The sequence below is a fragment of the Gymnoscopelus microlampas genome (genome assembly GCF_963454915.1).
Source record: "Gymnoscopelus microlampas genome assembly, chromosome: 15".
In the NCBI taxonomy this organism is placed as follows: Eukaryota; Metazoa; Chordata; class Actinopteri; order Myctophiformes; family Myctophidae; genus Gymnoscopelus; species Gymnoscopelus microlampas.
In genome coordinates, this window is record NC_139952.1 from 32,787,977 (window position 1) to 32,808,998 (window position 21,022).

The 21,022-nt window shown below is 41.4% G+C and overlaps 1 protein-coding gene across 1 annotated transcript; it reads right to left on the minus strand.

The window, feature by feature from the left end:
- Nucleotides 1–1,234: 1,234 nt before the first annotated feature.
- cibar1 (CBY1 interacting BAR domain containing 1) lies at nucleotides 1,235–20,007 on the minus strand. The gene is made up of 9 exons (XM_084081018.1): nucleotides 19,822–20,007; nucleotides 16,300–16,534; nucleotides 14,975–15,043; nucleotides 12,722–12,823; nucleotides 11,187–11,213; nucleotides 10,483–10,587; nucleotides 9,190–9,303; nucleotides 6,500–6,619; nucleotides 1,235–3,083 (listed from the first exon to the last, which is right to left on the minus strand). The coding sequence occupies exons 1-9, from the start codon at nucleotides 19,848–19,850 to the stop codon at nucleotides 2,955–2,957; spliced, it is 930 nt and encodes a 309-aa protein (XP_083937144.1). The 5' UTR covers nucleotides 19,851–20,007; the 3' UTR covers nucleotides 1,235–2,954.
- Nucleotides 20,008–21,022: the final 1,015 nt, after the last annotated feature.

Here is a 21,022-nt window from a genome sequence, read left to right on the forward strand (position 1 = left end):
TACTTAATGTCGTGGGCGAGGGGTTTGGACTCGCGGGGGCACAGTCACGGCGTGAGCGCATCGAGAGACGTGGAAAAGAAGCACTTCGAGCGTGAGTTGGAAATCATTCCCATTGAGGAGCTTTAGTGAAAGATAAGCAGGAAGTGGGGTAAAGACAGATGGACGGACGGACAGGTCGTGACAGATGGCATCGTGAGGCACGGGCAGCACCTTTGCACACCAATCAGATGTGTGCTCTCAGGCTGCACACTGAATGTCTCGTTAAAGTAGTATGCAGCGCTCTAAAAGCCAATGAAAGGAAAAAAAACGTGTAGGAAGGTGCTCTTCGGTAAAAAAAATAAAAAGGGACACACACACATACACACTTCAGAGTCAAATAAGATGAAAAGCCAAGGCAAAAACTTAAAAAGCTGAACAGGTTAGAATCAAGCCAACATGTTTGGACCACAAGGCCTTCTTCGGGGCATGCAGAGGCTTTCCTCTCTGCAGGAGGCCTATGTGAGGCCAAAACATCTCGATTTAAACCTGTTCAGTGATGAACTAGCCTTACAGTATAACGTTTTAACTTTTTGGGAGAGTGCCTTGGTTTTTCATCTTGTTAACTTAACTCTGTAACAAAATTGATCTGGGACGGGAAATAACTTTTCTGCATTCGCCCAGTCAGATGTCTGCTCAAATGGTCATAAGTGCTGTGAGGGGCTGTTAAGGCTTAATCACTTGAACCCTAGTTACTTTATTGACCGGAGTCCCCAATGGGGCTATACTAGGGCCCCAATGGGGCTATACTAGGAAATGGGTAAATGCACACTGAGGGTTTTACTGTGTGGCGGTGTTGTTGTGTGTGCATTGATTGATGGCAGGACAGATTGTGATAACACATGGGCACGTACAGCGAGAGTGCGCCAGCCATCCTGACACAGGCAGCCGTGGAATGGTAAACGTCCTGCGTGACTCATGCAAAGACAAGACACGGGTGCCCCGCTATCAGCCAACATGGTGCCACTGGGACAGCAGAGACAGAACACACAGACACACGCACGCAAGAACACATCATTGGGTGTGGTCAGTGGTGGACAAAGTACTCAACCCCAGTCCTTCAGTCAAAGTCAAAAATACAATGTTTATCTTTCATATGTACTGGAGTGAAAGTCATAAGTATCCAAATATTAAAGTAAAGATACTACTGTACTTTAGTACCGTACTCAAGTATATGTACTTCTGTTTCTGTCTACCACCAGGTGTGGTGGGTGAATGCACATGTACAAGCAGGTCTATAGGCACACACACATTTATACATGCCACATACTGTACATGTCCGTACATGTACACAAACACATTAGCAAGCACATAAACATACATGCATACAGATAAGTCCACGGCAGGTGTGCATATCCCCCGGTCTCATTGAAACGCTGTTCTACGACCGAGGAAAAGATGAGTCACTTTCAACTGTCATCGTCACATAACTGCTGTCTCTCCGGTCCTTTCACACAGGGTACACTCTATATAATAGCTGCGATACGTCTTCTGGTTGACATTTTTATGAAATGGGACGACGGGTACAGTCTGTGCTTATTATGAAAGAATGACATGTATTTGCAAAACATGCAAAGGATACTGTGTGTTTGTCATCTGTTAAACAAAATGGAATGTCTTTATTCTATAAATACCAGCTCACATAGTGCAACCCGGTACATTCCACTGGCATTGTGGCATATACAAACATCCCCCAAAATAGTACACTTTTGGCACGGAATATACAAAATTACATGGCTAATGCAATACGTTTAGAGGACAGTAAGACTAATACTATATCGCTCATAAAGAATTAAATGTCCCTTGTGGTGAATTACAGAATCAATAAAGATACAGCACCCACCACTGATGCAAGGTTACATGCAGCATTTCACTTCTTGAACTTGAAAGAATGAGTGAAACAGTTACCCCATTGAATCAAACTCGGATTGTACAAATGAAACCAAATGGACCCTTAACACTGAGGATTTTACAGTGCACTACATGACACTGCGACTGAAAAATATGACACACTTTTACATTCTCAAATGTTATTTTCATGTCCTTTTCTCTCTTTGTTTACCACTCGAGTAAAAAATCAAAATAAAAAAAGGGGGCACTCGGGTGGCATAGGGGTAAGGTTCCTGTACACAACCGTGAAGACCAAGGGCTCTGCTGTGTATCCGGCTTGGCCGGGTGCTCCATCAAACACAATTGGCCGCGTTTGCGGGAGGGAAGACAGGCAGGGAGGACAATCTCTGTCGCTAGCCTCGTTCCCAGCCTTGGTAACCATCTATTGCAGATAATGTCTATAAGGCGATATTTCCATGGATGCACTTCCCCTGGAAACTGTCTTTTTCGACCAATCACAACACAGGTTTCATGCACTGGGAATGTAAACAGCTCTGTAAAGCCGAACGTCCTTGGGCGGTACTTTCGTTAAGACACTCTAGGTCTTGCCCAGCGTGTCAGGTTGGTCCCTGTTTAACAGGGTGCGGAACTGGGAGCGTGTTGCACCGGTCACATGTATCGGAGGAGACACGTGGCTGTCTGTGGTCTACAAAGGGACTAGAATACATAGGGAATAACGACTAAGTTTGTGATATATGTTTGTAATATACTCTTTGAGAGCGCTGGAGCGTGGCCAGGTCGTTCGGAAATTCAGAGCAGTATTCTCTGGGAGCATTCAAAGCACACACTGACCGGTCCAAGTGAAAAGCCGGGATGTCCATAGCATCATTTGAGTTAAATTTAAAAGATGACAACAGAAATGCTAGTTAATGAGTATCTATTCTGACTGTTCATAAATTAACTGATATCAGAGCACTCTGTTGTCAAACCCAGAGTTCTACGAAATCGGAGCAGATTCTCTGAGTATTTACGAACGAACCCTAAATTGGGAGGGGAAAGACAAAAAGAAAGGAAAAAAGAAAAAGGGTCTATTTGTCATTGTCTGTGACCTCATCTTCATCATCGTCTTCCTCGTCTTCAGAGTCGTCCTCGTCATCCTCCTCCTCTTCTTCCTCCTCTTCCTCTCTTCGTCTCTGGTGCCTGGGTGTCCTCTGATGCTGGGGTGACAAATACAATGTTTTTGCATTGGATGTTTGCCTCCTTGGGAACCCTTGGACTCTCCACTTATTTGTGATAATCGACTCAAATACAGCATCACTTTCTGAATGGAATGCATCTACAACACTTATGTGTTCCTACAGCAGGCACACATGCGCAACATACGGCCAGAGGGCTGGAACCGGCCTGTACACAATCTGACCTGAGGCTGTGACATCCTATTATAATTCTAGTAAGCTCACGGTGGTTGGTGGTAGGGTGGACTCTTGATCAAACTGCGCATGCGTCGTTGTGTGCCAGGTTTCGCGAGAGAAACAAGCAGCGAGGTCTATGAAAACGAGGCCAAACCAAACGAACCCTATAACACCAACATTGGCCCTAAAGCGCTTACAATCGGCGGACATGGCAACACCGACTCTACACCATAGACCCCGCCCACTCTCTGCTGTGGAAAGTAAACACTCCAGATTTGTTTCCCCACACACGATGCACGTGTGTGGGGAACGTCCGCCAAGGCTCCACTGTTTACCCTTTTGTATACATCGTATCCCAAAACTAATGGTAGATTCTAAACCGCACGGATGTTTAAGGTTTGGTCGGCTGCATAATATTTTAGGTCGCCAGCGAAACTACCCGTTTAAATCGCTTATTTAGTCAGCCTGTGGCCATGTTTCCCATTGTAGCCAAACCGGGAGCAGTAGTGGCAGCGGACGTAGGGTTTTTTTCCGGGTTCAATGGGAAACATGGCCACAGGTTTCGCGAGAGAAACAAGCAACGAGGTCTATGAAAACGAGGCCAAACCAAACGAACCCCATACCACCAACATGCAACCTGATAATAATGTCCAAAGCATGTCTGTGTATGTTTACATCCATTACTGTGTTGGCGTTAGTTGGGATTAATGTTTATTAGCCAAACCAAGTTACTATGAGCCGTTAGCGTGATGCTAAGCTAACGGACGTTTGGCGCTAGCATGCGGCTAACGCTAATGCTAACGTCGTCATCGTGACTTAATCAACAATGTAAACGTTTCATCAACACACTTTATGAACCTTACTGTGGTTAATATTATCAGTGCTACCCAAGTAGTCCATTGAAAAGTATTATTTTGGTGTATTTTGTGTATTGTAACTTGGACACTGTAACTTAATGGTAGCTGGGGCGACGCGTTGTTGGCTCATGGTTCAGAATGCCTCATGGGTATTGTAGTCATTTTCTGCTATTTCGGTTCTACTGTGATAGACTGTGCTACATTACCTGCTGTTTAATTGTGAATCATATGAATATATGGTAATACAATGTTTATTTTCCTGTATTTCCAGGTTTATGACCTGAGTCATCTATGACCTGTGTGTCATCTGTGTGTCCAGTACTTTGTACTGTGTTGGTTAAAAAAGACAAAACACGAGTTGTGACAAAGACGTGTGATTCTCTGATTAATGTTGTTAGTGGTGTAAAATGCCATCAAAAATATACTCAAGCCTGCTGCAGGGCAACAGAAAATAGCAAGCCTATTTTGCTCTTTTATATAGCAAATTTTTATATATATACGAGGGGACGCGCGCCCTTCACCGGGTATGGTGAAGGGCGCCCTTCACCGGGTATGGTCTAGTCAAAGAAAAACTAAACAAACCACACCAAAAAAATCTGAATTGTAAAAGGCAGCATTATGTTGATGGCATTCGAGGCAAAATTAATTTAACTAGATTCCAATTTTAATTAATTGTAAGTGATATTTACCCATGGAGTACATACATGCATTCCATTGATGCAGGTATGGACTCAAATTGTCATATTAAATGCATAATTGTGAAACATTCTTCCTTGAGTGCATATTTATAACATATTGCGATGTGTTTCATCAGTGACCCATTAAGCTGTGAATTATCAGATATAAATGAGTAATTAGTCATTCGTAATTTAAAAGTTCACACTGCATGTAAGTAATATATTCCATGTAGTTAACCTCAGAGTACACCAGAGTAAAACATAAAAGTCAACATTTCAGACGAGGGCATTATACTAGAAATAATATCAAAGTGTGCCCGGTAACTCAGCATTGTTCCTTACGAGTCACAAGGACACAAGTTTGATTCCAACTCCTGTCATGTCTCGCATGTCTCCCCCAACTCTGCCCTATAGGTTCCCTGTCTGTCTACTCTCCTAATCTAAATATAGAGTGTGAAAAATGCCCACCAAAAATGGCAATGAAATAAATGAATGGACAAGGAAATGCAAGACATTCCTGGGATGCAATGATAAATGTGTCACACCTGCATCGGTATGACGACAACCAGTGGTGGACAGTAACAGTACATTTAAAAAAAATTGTATTTTTGTTTTTGCAAGCTCATGACTTTCACCCCACAACAGAAATACAGTACTTTTGACTGTACTATATTTCTAGGAAGAGGACCAGCATGCTGCTATAAGCAACACTCATAAGAGGAAGATTCCTGGGGTCTAAAGACGTTAGAACATTTTTACTTTATCAGTGGAACCGAACAGAATTTTTGATTGTGTTGCTGTCAAATATGACAATCCACAGGCAAACCACAGCAGAAAGACAGCCCCCCCCCAAAAAAACTGTGGGAAATTCTACGGCTTTTATTGTGCCGTGGTTTTGTAGCATTTGTATTTGTCAGGTATCCCCCCAAAATGAAAAACAATATGAAACTTTAAGTCTGTGGAGATTATCTTGCAAACCTCTGGACCGATAAGTGCCAAATATTTTGTGCACATTGCCAGCAGCCAGGCCAACTTTGTACATCCACACATTCTTTCCCCATGTTTTATATTTTTTGATATTCATAATAAAGTCAATGGGGCTCGGATTGGGCCAAACCTTGCCCAAGTTTGAAGTAATAATGTCATAGATATGTCATAGACCACTGACGTTCGAGATGATCAACGCTTGGAATAAAGCAAAATAAAATGTCACGACTGTAGCATTTTGTCAGGCCATTAAATCCTAATCTGTGATTTGTGAAACAGCATCAAAGGAGCCCCCCCATGTAGAACACCGTTCTACATACTGTACAGCCAACCAAGAAATTGCAGATTGGGGCTTTAACCTTTGCTTTTATCAAATATCTGAGACCATTAGGGCATCTGGCAGAGTCAGGTTAGTATTCTATTGCTAGTCTGACAAATTCAAACACTCTTTATTCTACTGCTAGTTTAACCACTTCAAATACTCTTTTAATGTTTTGCAGATAGTCAATTTACAGTGACATGCTTGGCTTCTATGGAATCCAAATGACTGAAACCCAAACCGTCGTGCCGACTAGGAACTTTAATGAATGCGTCACATTGAAGCCATGATGTCATTAGATCCCTTTTCGTTCTTTTTTAAATAAAAAAATGTCCTCTTGAAAGCACAGTGTTAAAGGTGTCTATATATGCTGCATCTTACCTGTAATGGTCCCGTCTTGCTCAGGGAGGAGCCAGTCCGATCCAGGGCGGTTTGGGAATTGGCTCGCACTATTTCTAAACGGCTCTGGTGGTCCGGGGGGTGCAGCAGGCTCCTGAACACCTGCCAAAACACAGTGGGATGTGTTCAGTGGTGGGAAGTAATGTAACTAAGTACATTTACTCAAGTACAGTACTTTACATTACATTTATGAGATATCGTTTCATTTTATTTGAGTATTTCTATTTTTGGATAAATGGGAAATGGGCCATTCTGCATAATGAGGACTTTAACGTTTGGTACTGGGGGTATATTTTAAGGCCAATACTTTGCATTATGAAAACAGGATCTTTATATGTAACAGAATAGTTCTACATTAGTAAGAAGTAAGAAATAGTAGACTATTTCTTCCACAGAAACAGGCCTACAATAGGCAATACTATATATATGATACTCACAAAAATCCTGATCATGTGCAAATTGAATACAATGCAAGATGTTGCAAAAACATTCTCAATGCATAAAAAAGACATTCGACAGGGACAGATATAGTGTAGTCGTTTTACACGTCACATATTCCATGGATGAGTGAAACCACAAGAAAGGGGAAATGATATACGAGCAGAATTTCCCATCCGTCCCGAAAGTGATCATACAGGAACTGCATTGTCACACACACACACACACACACACACACACACACACACACACACACACACACACACACACACACACACACACACACACACACACACACACACACACACACACACACATGAATGAATACAACTTTATTTTAACCAAACTGCATGGAAGAGTATGTTAATACAAAATAACTAATAAATGTGCAGTGGTTGGAGGTGGTCTCCCTACTATTCCATTGAAACATTCAGACCCTAATGTCGGGTAGGACACCTACTGGCTGGGGTTAGGGTTATGAGCAAAGCTCATAAGCAAACTATGTCCCCTGACCAGGTATGGTCAATCACGTGGGGGAGAACAGTGTTCAAATCTGGCGTAGGATAAAAATTTGTAAAAGTAAGTGCAACTTTAAGATGCATCTCGGGGTGTTTTATATACTTTTTTTTCTGGAGAATTGAAATGCATTCCACAGATATTCTCAGTCAGGTTTATCTGCATGCCCGGCGTTGGTGTGTGTCGTTCGGATGATTCAATCTCCCGTGCTTTGTGATTATGAGTAACTGGGAAACTAGTCTCATCCGGGTGAATAACTTCTCTTTGATATGAATGGGAGGAGAGATGATTCAGTGCAAAAAAAGAAACAAAACAAAGAGTGGCGAGAGAAAGGGGAGGGAGGGAAATGGCATCAGGCCAACTCTGGGAGGAGACTTGTTCTCTTGATTAAAAAGGCACATGAAACCCTAGGCTGATTTTGAAGTTTGTTTTCTGGTTCAGGTTAAAAACTACAGAATAGTAAAAACATACCGGCTAGTAAGCAATGCAGCTGCAGACAAATTAATAATGGGTGAGTTAGATTAAGGCGCCATGGGTGTGCCAATGTGCAAGCATATACAGCGGCCAACCTAAATCTAACACCACCACTATTAATTTGATTATCTCCGCTGTGCCTGCCCTGTTTTTCCCCTGCTGTAGTTTTGAACCGGAAAACAAACTACAAAATCTTTTTTTGCTGTCCATCTGCTAATCAACTGTATGTCCCTCTAGTTTAGCAGTCAAATCCCATCAAACAATCATAACCACCTCAAAGACAACACTGGTGAAAGGGCGTCGGTGGTACCATCCCGTATGAACAAGCAATGACTCAGTGAGAGTAATGAGGGCATGTGTGACCATGATGCCTTGGGCTGGGTTTATAAACACCCATAAACACTATAAATTAGTTGACTGAAGTTCACCAAGGCTCTATAATAGGCCCCCTCCTGTTTTCACTCTACACTAAATATCTGTTTCAATAATAGCCAATCTACAAGCTCACAATGCGTCACAACGCAACGTGTTGTGAGCTCGGCTATTTTCACCGAATGTTCGCCCCCAGAATAGGAATGCTAAGATTTCAAATGGTTAAGCTAGCAAACGTCTAGTCAAGGCTTGATGGACATTCAAAAACTGTGATCAGATTCCAGCCCCAGAGGAATTCATTCTTTAGGGTAGCAGAAATAGATAAAGCCAATGAACGGTGACTGTCGGTAAATGTTTGGAACAGCTAGGTACAAAAACACAGATAATACATTGTTGCCATAGCATAGCTGGTAGTCTCTCAAGCCAGACCATCTCTTCCACAATCTTTGAATGCTTTGAATGACGATACGATGTTCATGAAAATGTATTTTAAAATATTTTAAATCTTTTAAAATATATTTTTGAATTTCCGTTTCTGCTAAGCAACTAGAGAGGCTTCGAATAATTTGGTTTCCAACTTTCCAGTAGGAGTTATTTACGGGACGGCACAGGAGAAATGGAGGTGGGACATCCACTTTCTTTTCGACTCTTTTTCAGAGCTTTTCTATTATAAGTACAGACACATTTGAAAATTGTGGGAGTCAACGTGTTTGTCTTGAGACTCCATAACTGGCCAAGCTACAAGGAACATTTATTACTTCCATTAATTGACCGTGTCGGACGACAAGAATGGCTTATTTTAGACAGAAAACATCAGTTGAAAATATGCCGTCCATGTCAGCTGATACGGCCTGAAGTAAGCAGCCTCTTACCTCCAGGTCTTCCTCCTCGTCCACGCTCTGGATGTTCTGATAGGCGGCTGTGTACAGCTCCAAGGCCTTGGCATGGAATGACATCTCCACCGTCACAAAGTCCCCAAAGATCTTCTGCAGGAGAGGGATGACATTTCAGTTCTCAATCTAATTGTCTCGATTTCGTAGCCTCACAGAACAGTGCCCTTTTGAGTCTTTTAGAGCAGTGGTTCTCAAACTATTATCATGTGAAGGACCCCCAAGTATTTGTGTATTTGTCCACGGACCCCCATCTGAAAACATTGTGTGCAGGGATTTAGTTATTTGTGAAATCTATTAAGTTTGGGTTTCAGTTGGTGCATTTAAAGTGGCACTCTTCAGAATACATCTACATCAGAATAAAACTACAATAAGCACAATCCCATGCAGGTGGACTCAAGAATCTGGGGTTAAATACAAAGCAGTACACAATAGAAAGAGGCATCTCTGATTAAGTGATGATAAGAACTGGCCTGCTATAATCTTTGAAGTTAAACTGAAGACTTTTTAGCTTGCCGCTTCCTTTTACCAAGGTTTTTGATTCATTTCTTGTGCTACACTATAACTTTATTCTCATAATTGTATCGGTTTGGTTTTAGCTCATTCTTATTTTCTACATCTCTTAATTCCTTAATAGCTTTTTAATTGCATTCAAATGCCTTTATAATGTGTTTCTTTTGCACTTTGTCTTAATGCTCGTAATGTTGTGTAAAGCACTTTAAATTGCCTTGTTGAAATGTGCTGTACAAATAAACTTGCCTTGCCTAATGATAAGTAAAATAATCAAAACAGAAAGTGATCATTTTGACTCATTCAAACCGAACCAAACCCGAAAATCACTCATCGCTCGGCTCTAAGATTAGCCCGCAAATATCTACCATGGTTGGGGAGTTGGAAACGGGTGGGTTACACAAGCATACAGTGCTGAGCTTTCCTTTTCCATTCCATTCAACACATGAAAAGGTTAAGGTGCGTTGTACTTGACAGCACAGGAACAGATTCAGATGGTTGAAAGTAAAAGAGGTTAAAGGCAGGAAGGATCACAAAGCCATAAAGCCTTCACTGTCTGGTTGAACTTCACCGTCACAACAAAGAACGGACTGGAGCCATTATCTCTGCCCTGAAAGAACCTCTTCCTGGCTCTTCTTCATTAGCGGCTGACTCATATGAACAAAAGAAGAGCAGAGGGACGGAAGGTGCAAAGAAGAAAAGGAGAGGATGGGAACTCAGTGAAAGAGGAGACGTGGAAGCCGGCGACTTGGGAGAGAGAGTGACCTTTATGTCTCGGATCTTCTGTGTCTCAAATTCGTCGATGGTCTCCTCCAGACGTCTGGTGGTGCGTGTGGCGTCCATGGTGGCTCTCTGGAGCTCCGTTTCAGCCTGCCGGGAGAAAGGAACGTAATGCACGCCACAAAGACAAGGGCAACCTACTGTAGAGGAGGGCCTAGTTGAGTTGAGAAATGCCAAACTTTGACGTCCATTTACATCATTATAGGAGGCATCTAACAAACATAACGCAGGGAGGTGAGATGCCTGAGACAAGCTTTCACAATGCAATCAGTCTCATTACTCTATGATGAATAGTTCAGAAGTTATGTGTGACCACCAAATTGAACCATATAGTGTCAGAGATCTAATATAAATGATTATGTTGTGTAGTGATTTAATGATGCAGTGTACCGAGTCATTGCAGACAGTGATGTACATACATTACATACATATGGCCTCATTATACCAATAACTAATGAAATATGCTGTAAATGATTACAAAAAATGAATGCAGAAGACTGAATTGATGTACTGGTTTTCTATTGCATTCTGAAAATGTATTTCTCTATGTATGTAAAGACGACCTCTCACAAATCTTATTCCCTCAAGTTCGACACAAACTATGCAAACAAAAAGTGCTGGATTTGGGATACAATGAGATATACTATGTTGGAGCAATGATATTAGTGTTTTACAGTCATATACATCACCAGTACAGAAGATCTGAAGATACCAACCTGGGACTGAAGGCTTTGTTAAGGAACTCATCATCAAATAATAATAACAATCCACTTTCATGCATAGACTAACTTCACAGTATTGATAATATAAACAACATTGACAAATTGACAAAGAAATAGGCATAAGTGGCCAATGTACAGCAGCTTAGTGTACATGCTCAACACAATTAAGACCTTCAGGTGGGGGTGGACTTGGGTTAAACGCTAGTAGGACAAAGACTCTTACCGGACTTGTTTTGTAAAGAAAAGCCATAGCCTACTACTTTTCTTTACAGATCCCATAATCTTTTTTCAGTTTAATTTCATCCAACATGATGATTTATTTGCGGAACTTCGTCACTTGCTTTGGAGTTTTGGTAACATTTGAGAAAACACAGGGTAAACAGAGTTAGTTTATCCATTGTATCCATCTGAGAATGAATGGACCCTGGCAATCACACTGGCTAGAGACGTGTGGCTAGAGACGTGTCTCCAGCAAAACCATTGTTTTCCTACGGCCGGGCACACGCTCTCTTACGCTGAAAATCACTTTTTACCAGGTGCTCGAAGAGCGCCTGAGTCTAAGAATCGTCAGAGCAGAGGTCGACATATTACAGATTTGCATTAGACATATTTTCGACACATTTGCGTCATTGGCTGTCCTGGCTGTCCTTCACTCCTTGAAGCCAATGGCCACACGAATGGGGAGACGGCCCGCCCCCCACAGTAACAGCCCTCCGCTCTCCGCTCCCCTCATTCACACTGCAACAGTTGCAGAGCAGACAGTGCAAGTTGTACTGCAGCCTCAGGCTAACACAGTTAGCCTAAATGCCATTAGACCTAGTTTGGCTATTAAGTTATTATTATTTGGCCATGTTCACACTGACTTCAATCTTCGCTATTGTTGAGAAGACCTGTGTGGTGTCTAAAAATGTTGCCACCACTTATATAAAAAACATTATTAGCGTTTCGCGTCGCAAATTATGTTGCCAGGTTTGGCGAGAGAAATAAGCATTCCGAAAAACAAGTAATCAGGTCTATGAAAACAAACACACACACACACACACACACACACACACACACACAGCACCTGGTAGAATATGACTTCAAGTCATTTTCTTTCTTGTTTCTAGTGTTTTTTTAGACACATACAAATATTCACAACAGCGCAAGGCACGGAGTTGCACCATGCCGTTTTGACCGATGCACTGCGTTGTAAAAAGCGTTTTGAAGCGTCTGTGCCTGTAGTGGCACAACTCAGCGAGGCTCTCTCTCCACTATACCTACCAACGATTAAAGCTGCAATCCGTAAGATTCTTGTCTTACCTGGGATCGCTCGAGCAACCAAAATTCCTACCGCTGATCTAAGACGGAAAGCTCATATGGGCAAGGGATATATTATACTTTGAGCTTCATGCAATACCTTATACAGATTTCTTTTTTTAAAGGGGGTCCGTGACCTAATGCATATCAAACTTGAGAGTCCTAGAAACTCAAAAGTTGAGAATCACTGAGGTAAAGGATACAATGATCTGCCTGTCGGAGGGGTTCCTCTGTCGGGTGCGTTCCAGCTGAGCCATCTGCTTGGCCTCTCTCTCTCTGGCACTCTGGGTGGTCTTCAGATCAGCCTGTGAGGGTGACAACAGAGTACCATGTATAACCAGGCCCTGCAGGACTCCTCCTAATCAATAGATCATCATGGAAACCTATGCCCACCTCAAAAGAGCTCGTTGATTCTAAAACTAAAATGAGAACAAAAACATAATACAATAAAAAAAATCATTAAAACAATATAAGCTAAACAACTAGATTTTCAGGCTGGTGTGCGGCCTTCAAATCTAGTCCCATATTGTGCTGATCAGAGCAAGGGTGAATTCATGGAAAGGCCCTTTGACAAACACTAGCAATAACAAGTGATTAACAAAGTAAACCGAACGACACCCCCTGTCCTTAAAACCCTCAAATCGGGCAAGAAATAACTCCCAAGGAAAAACCCTTGATGGGGAAAACACAACAAGAGAAGAGGAAGGCTTGGGAAGGCTCACGAATGAGGGGACCCCCAGGTGTGCTGACTGAGTGGGCAATATTGAAATGCCCCAAAACAAAAACAAAATATTACTACATGAACCCTAACATCCTGATTCTGGGCCAAACATCCGGTGAAAATTGCCTATCGACAAGACAACACAAAGCTGGTAACACAAAGCGTTGTGAGCTGGTAGATCGAATATATTTAGTGCAGAGAGAAAACAGGAGGGGCCTTGTATAGTCAAGTCAAACAAGCATATATAGGGTTTAAGTGGTTGTTAAATGACTATCATTATCAGGCATAATGAGGATATTAACACTTAACCCGCCAGAATTATTTCAGATTGTTTGCAGTTTTCTGCCAGAGATTTTTCATTGAAATTAAAAAAGTACTCAGGAGCCCAGATACAGGATGTTTAAGTTTTAAGTTAACATAGAAGTGGATAGGAGTCTAGATCTTCGAAAAATCATATCTCCTTGGTCTTTGGGTCAAATTAAAAAAAAAACGTATGCGTAATTGGCAGGCAAGTGATGGATTAAAAAAAAACGCATATATGCGTTATTGGCAGAAAATGAGTTAGAGGCATTTAAAATAAAAGCTTAGTAAGAAATGTAAGCATTCATGTAGTATCAAACACTGGAATTACAACACATTTCAAATCAATGGAAAAGCCTTTTGATGAAAGTACGTTTTTAAGAAGTTATTTAACCTGAAGCCGATTCTACAAATGTCTTCTAAATCCCAACAGTATTCTGAAAAAACGTATGTTTCTATATCAGTGGTTCTCAAACTTTTTCATGTCAAGGACCCCCAAAACTATATGTATTTGGCTGCCGACCCCCATCTCAAAATATTTTGTTCCAGGGACCCCCAGAAGCAAAGATTCAAGTTAAAAATGTTCGCTTTAAAACAATATACATTCAAAGATTTGCACACATTTTCACGATTTTTCAAAAATAGCAGATCTACATGCTCATAGTGCGGCTCATCGGTGCCGCACTATAAGCTTGTAGATCTGCTATTTTTTAATAGCCAAAGTGTAAAATAATGCCTTTTAGCTCAAATCAAAAAGTGACACATATGCGTTCCAGGTCTTAATGGGTTAAAAGAAGGCAGCAGGTCATTCAGTCCAGGAGCCCTGACAGCAAAGACACGCTCACGCTCCTGCCTAATTTTTGTGAGCTTGCAGGTCGGCTATTTTCGCCGCCCGACAGGATAAAGTATGAATCTTTAGTCTTCAGCCTCGACTCAGAAACAACCAGCAGGTTCCTGTATGACAACCTCAGGCTGCACACAGGCTCATAAAGGGTTAATAATTCTAAAATGAAGTAATTGGTCGAATTAATGCTAAAATAGACAAGCAACCAGTGAAGTGAACTTAAAATAGGAGTAATTTGTTCTGTTAACCTGGTTTTAGGTCAAGTCTATCAGTACACTTTGGAGCCTATTGCCTGTTATTTTTCTTAAGGCATGTTAAAACATCTTGCTGTTAGTCCATTTAAGATGTTTGAAATATTTATTTTGACAATATGACAAGAGAACCACACAGCAAACCCTGAAGCTTTGGGATTGACAAGCCAATGCTGTCAATGCCCTCTAGTGGACAGCACTGTGAGGTCTATTAATTTGGCAACCAACACAATGCTAATATTTTTTTATTGGCTCCCTGAAGAAGTAAATATTGAAATATAATCTCAAATGGAAATATAAAGTCTGTTCTTTTGAGTTTATGTGTTGTAGTACTACTTACCCTTTTGCTTTTCACAACGGCCCCGTAGCTTTTTAATGGCTCTACCACTTTGGCTTCAAGTCTCTCCACCTGGAAAATGGATTCAATTTAGGTTGATTTTTTCACTTATAAATCACCATCCATTATTGGTGGACTATTATCACTGGAATTGTGTGTGTGATAATAGACCTTTGTCATGGCAGCCATACGTACATTAACTAGTACAGTAAACACAGGTGTTACCAATGATACTAATTAAGGTTTTGTTCAATTCAGTGTAGCAGAGTCTTTCCAGTGAGACAACATGCACAACAGCAGCAACCTGACTGTTTGACAACCTTAATTAGTAGTATCATTAGTAACACCTGTGTTTACACTACTTTTTGATGCCAAATGACTGCCACAAAAAAGGTCTATGGTGCATGGATGTCTTTTGCAAGACAATTTTTCATTACTTGACAAAACAAATAAGTATGTGGTATCTAAATGATAGTGACTAATCAAAATGTTATAGGTTACACAACAACATATATTTTGCAAACGGTATCAAAAAATGATATTTATTTCCATGGACATTTTTAAAAATATAAATAAAAGTGTCAGAACATTAGCTATGTCTAGTTTGTCAACCTGTGGATATTTACAACAAAATATTTCTGATAGTCAATATCAGAAGTGTCCTGTTGTTCCAGGAATAAGGTTCATGAATAATACTGCTCCAATGGCACGCTGCCGGCATTATCTACCCGGTAATACATTTGTGGTTGTGGTGACGTCATGATGATTTGGTCTATTCTGCCTCTGTTTACAAAGCTAAGAAAGCGGAAGCTTGCAAGCCAATGAATGCACTTATTTTTAACTCAATATTTCTTATCAAATCATTGTAGCTGTGTAATATGTGGCATAATGTACAGTGAAGCAGTCATTATTGGAAAATAAAGCCCTTACGGTACAGCAACAATGACCTCTGTGTACATTATCCCTAAGCATTTATTTAGAAAGTAATCATAAAGAAATCAAATGCAACCAGCTTACATTGCTTTGATCAAGTAATCACTGACAATGACCAAAGTAATCCTATCTCAGTGGTTCTCAAAGTGGAGTCTGGGGACCCTCAGGGTTCATTGAGAGGGTTCCAAATGGACCCTTACAGGTCTGTGACTCTGAGAGTGTACAAATGGAACCAAACGGACCCTTACGGATCCGTTTGGTTCCATTTGTACACTCTCAGAGTTATGGGGGTCTTTGAAATTAAATATGTTTGAAAAACACTATTTTAAAACACGGGTTTCAAGGACAGTTTGACTCTCACTGACACCAATATATTAAAGTTGAGTTAGTCCAACCTCAGCTTGACGGTAGTCTTGAACCTTGGCCAGCTGTTCAGCAAACTGTTTCATGCCTCTCTTGAGGTTGGGCGTCTCTGTGTCCGCGTACAGGTTGATCTCGCTGACCAGCAGGTCGGCCTTGTCCCGCAGCCGGGCGGTCTTGCGGACGTAGGCGGCGAACAGTTGGCACATGTCGCCAAAGTGCTTCTCCACGTTGGTGACGTTCTGCTGGATCTGTCTGGTCTGACTGTCCCTGGCGTCGGTGGAGAAAGATAAACTTTAGGATGGCTCAGTGCGGAGAACAAATTCTAGAGCTCGGCCGATGTATCGGTCTGGTCGATATATCGGCCATTATTTCATTTTTGTTTATGACACCGGTATCGGCAGTTATGCAGCAGATTTGTCACAATTTTGGACTAATTGTTACTAACTAACTGTTTTGCACAGTTATGAAGCGGGAAGATGTTTGTGTTGACTTCACTTTTTGATCATTAACCAATGCCATCTGAAAAGAAAATACTGGGCCTATAAAAAGATAAATCATGGTAGTGTGAGGACATTGAGGAACCAGGATACACTGCTGCTGTATGCAGATGTGCAGAGGATGTTAAGGAGTAGGGCTGGGCAATTTACCAAAAATATATCGAAACCAACATTTAGAACAAGTAACCAACTTAATCTCACTCATGTTAGTCGAAAAATCTTCTCAACGAAACGACAAGAAATAATTCTAAATAGATCTTATCTTATTGTGATCGACTAAATCAATTTAGTCTGATTAACATTACATTACATTACATTACAGTTATTTAGCAGACGCTTTTATCCAAAGCGACTTACAATAAGTGTATTCAACATAGGTAGGGAACGAAAACTACTAATCACCAGAAGTCTTAAGTGCATTTCCTGCAAAAACAAGCAACCAAGAGTATACCTAGCGCTAAGGTAAAAGTGCAATATATCAGCTACCTACTTTCTTAAACAGATGAGACAAAATAGCAAAATCAAATGAGCACGAGCTCAGACAAATAAGTGTATCGACTAAACAAGATCCAATAAAACAATACAAAACTAAAACAAGAGTTCGTACAACTAGTTAACAACAAGTAGGCCAGGCAAAGAGGAAGGGTAGTGTTTCCTGAACAGGTGGGTTTTCAGCCTGCGGCGAAAGATGGGCAGTGACTCTGCTGTCCTGACTTCAGTGGGAAGTTCATTCCACCATTCCTTAACACTGTTTAAAACAAAATATCTAGTCCATCTGATTGGTAAGAGGCCCAGTAAATGTAATCATAATCATCCTACTATAATTCTAGTAACCTCTGTCTGTAGTGGTGCGCTGTCTGTAGTGGTGAAGCTACCCGGTTCTCCTCAGTGGCTGGAGCAAGAAATTGCTCTGATTTTGCACACAGCCATTGACCATTACCATCTGAACTTAACTGTGAAGCCCGTTTTTCAATTTCATCAAATCTCAGCTTCTTATTAGCGTTTATGTGTGAAAGAATGTCGCCTCCCGGGTTGCCAGATCATGTGCGCATATCCCCCCACGGATGCGTCGACCGGGTATGGTCTAGTAATAATAACAATAATAATACATTTAATCTATAACGCACTTTACATGCTTGCAAATCTAAGTGGGGTCCGGCCGAGGACCCCCAGGGCTCCTTATTGGACCTTGAGGGGCTTCCAGTGAAGTCCCCAGCAAAATGAGGAATGAATTTAAGGCCATTTTATTTTTATTTCTAGAACTACTGATGTATATGATCACTACAGTATGCAATCTATGTAATCACTATATGTAGATAGGTTAGATTGTGATTACATTGATATATTGCATGGGATACAGGTAGCTGTAGTTTACAACCCTCGTAGACGTATTTACGATTCTGACGTCTTCAATCTACGAGAGTTGTAGGGTGCACCCCCCCATGGATTCGAGCACTTTCGGCACTTTACCCCGCTACACTCCAAACATGTACAAATTGAAAATAAAAGGTGCTTACCGCAAAGCCCCAAATGTTAACGACCTCGGCGGGGTAGTAGTGATCCCCGTCGAGGTATATCTTTCAATAAAGAAGTCTTTTAATCCAGCTTGTGTCGGAATCTTCACTGTTCTTCTTTTGTTTTAAATGAGTTTGAACTGCGCATTAGCGATTTGGCGGTCGGGAGGTGTATTGCGCACTGCTTCTTCTTTTGTTTTAAATGAGTTTGAACTGTGCAACAGCGATTTGGCGGTCGGGAGGTGTATTGATACATTGTAAGTTCAATGCGCAATACACCTCCCGACCGCCAAATCGCTAATGCGCAGTTCAAACTCATTTAAAACAAAAGAAGAACAGTGAAGATTCCGACACAAGCTGGATTAAAAGACTTCTTTATTGAAAGATATACCTCGACGGGGATCACTACTACCCCGCCGAGGTCGTTAACATTTGGGGCTTTGCGGTAAGCACCTTTTATTTTCAATTTGTACATGTTTGGAGTGTAGCGGGGTAAAGTGCCGAAAGTGCTCGAATCCATGGGGGGGTGCACCCTACAACTCTCGTAGATTGAAGACGTCAGAATCGTAAATACGTCTACGAGGGTTGTAAACTACAGCTAGGATACAGGGAAAATCGTCCTCCCTGAAAGATTTGCCAGGAGCCACCACTTTTCACTCCCCCTCCCCCCCGGCCAAGCTAACATTGGTCAAGCCTCACGTGACACGTGACAATACGTTTTAAGAGTGTGCTCCGATTGGCTAGTGAGACGCATGACGTATAGCGGCCTAAAAATAGATGTGTCACTTCGGAGCGCTGCGGTGCACGTTCCGAAGTGACATCAGTGCCATCAGCCAAGCTAACATTTAGTGGTTACATGTCGCCTTTCCGACAGACGTATAGGACACTTAGACAGGCAGGACGGATAGGACACTTACACAGACAGGACGGATAGGACACTTATACAGACAGGACGGATAGGACACTTATACAGACAGTGTAACATGACACAGTAACATGTTCTATTTTTTGTAAGAATTAGAACATAAGAATTAGAACATTCCCAACATTCCCAACACAAGTCTGCTGGCGGAGACTTGTGCTCCGAGGAGCACATTTTCTAGTTTAACATTGAAGTGCCCACTCCTCCGGGTTACCATGCAGATCACAATGTAATAATCACTATCTATGACATCTCTGTCTTATCTACCTATCGATGGGAGTTATAAGAAGCATAACTTCCTTATGTAAAGCGACTTTGGGTACTTAGAAAAGCGCTATATAAATCTGTGGCGATTATTATTATTATTATTATTTATTATTATTATTAACTCAAAGCAAACCATTTATCTCGGCATTGAGCCCAGTTGGAAATCTCTATTACATCCATTCTTACTTCTATAGTCTGACTCATGTGTGGGGATAAACAGAGGTAGTTTGATGTGCTCTCAGGAATAGCGTTTCAAGAAAAAAGCCCTAAAAATAAATCCTTTAAATGTAACGTTACTTCGTTAGCTCGTTAGCTAAGGACAAGTTTAGTTGTGCAGCATGGAGTATTTCTTACCTGGCTCTTGCGTCGGGGGTGCGAAACATCGCGACAGTGACAGATTGTCTGGTAACACGTTGCAAACCGAATAGATTTACTAGCTAATGTTCTGACACCAAATAGATCTACAGAAAATCAACAGATGTAGTTTGTATGGATGTAGTTTAATCTCTAACGTTTCAAGACCAAACGCTATGTTCCAGACTCTGCAAGGCTAGCACGCCAATCCACCGTTTCCATGGAGCTTCAGAGGATATCCGCTGACGCGGGGCATGCTGGGAAATTGAGTTTTATTGGCTCATATTACCAATGGTTCTCAACCTTTTCAGGCAGTGATCCCCAAAAGAATCATATTTGAACTGCATGGCTTATGCAAAGGCTAAAATGTCATTTAGACAGCATGTTATGTAGACTAGCCAGGTTCATTTGTAGACCTGGCATCCTATAGTGTGTATAGTTTCAATGTACAGATTCTTTATTTATTTATATTATACTGTTTAGACTGATGATAGGTTCTTGGTTTACCTATGATCCTAGATTACTATTTCTTTGCACTTGATGCATTACCTCGGATGTACCTGCTTACAGTAAATTGCTCTGGATTAAGGGCATCTGCTAAATGCCTAAATTGTAAATTGTAAATTTAAAACATGTTTAGATCCCATAGCCTGAGAGGACGTTCGGGTGAACGTGTTGCGCTCAGAGACGACCGTAGAGTTAAAAATAAGGAGACGACGCATCAAAGTTCAGAGTATGGGAACTTAAGGTATTGCGAACTCCCCATGGCTTAAAGGACAGCCAATGAGGAGAAAGTCATGAAAAAGTCACTACTAACGCAATGACTGAATATAGACCAGCATGCTCCACAAGCTGGTAAAAACATGTGGAAAAGGGTTAGAATGTTACTTCCTAGGCCTACTGGCAATATGCACAAGACGTTGTGTTGATTGATCCAGAGATTAGCCCGACACAAAAAAATCATTCTGCCTCCAACTAATCTTCCCATACAGTTCCATACAGACTATGTCTCTTAAAGGCATTGTAGGGAGTTCAGACATAATCAAAGAAAAAAACTGTTGTCAAACACCGCCCCTCCAGCAGTTCTTTTCCCCGACCACCAGGGGGTGACGCAGGGGGGACTTTTTAAATGAGTCATGCCCAAAATAGGTTGCCTTATGCGGATACAATTCGCGGAAATGCCCGACCCTACGGTTCTCTG

Coding starts and splice junctions, on each gene's coding strand:
- cibar1 (XM_084081018.1), bottom strand. CDS start 19,850: ATGTTTCGCACCCCCGACGCAAGAGCCAG. Junction 12,824..14,974: donor CCGTTGTGAAAAGCAAAAGG/GTAAGTAGTACT, acceptor TCACCCTCACAG/GCTGATCTGAAGACCACCCA. Junction 6,620..9,189: donor ACGAGGAGGAAGACCTGGAG/GTAAGAGGCTGC, acceptor GTGTTTTGGCAG/GTGTTCAGGAGCCTGCTGCA.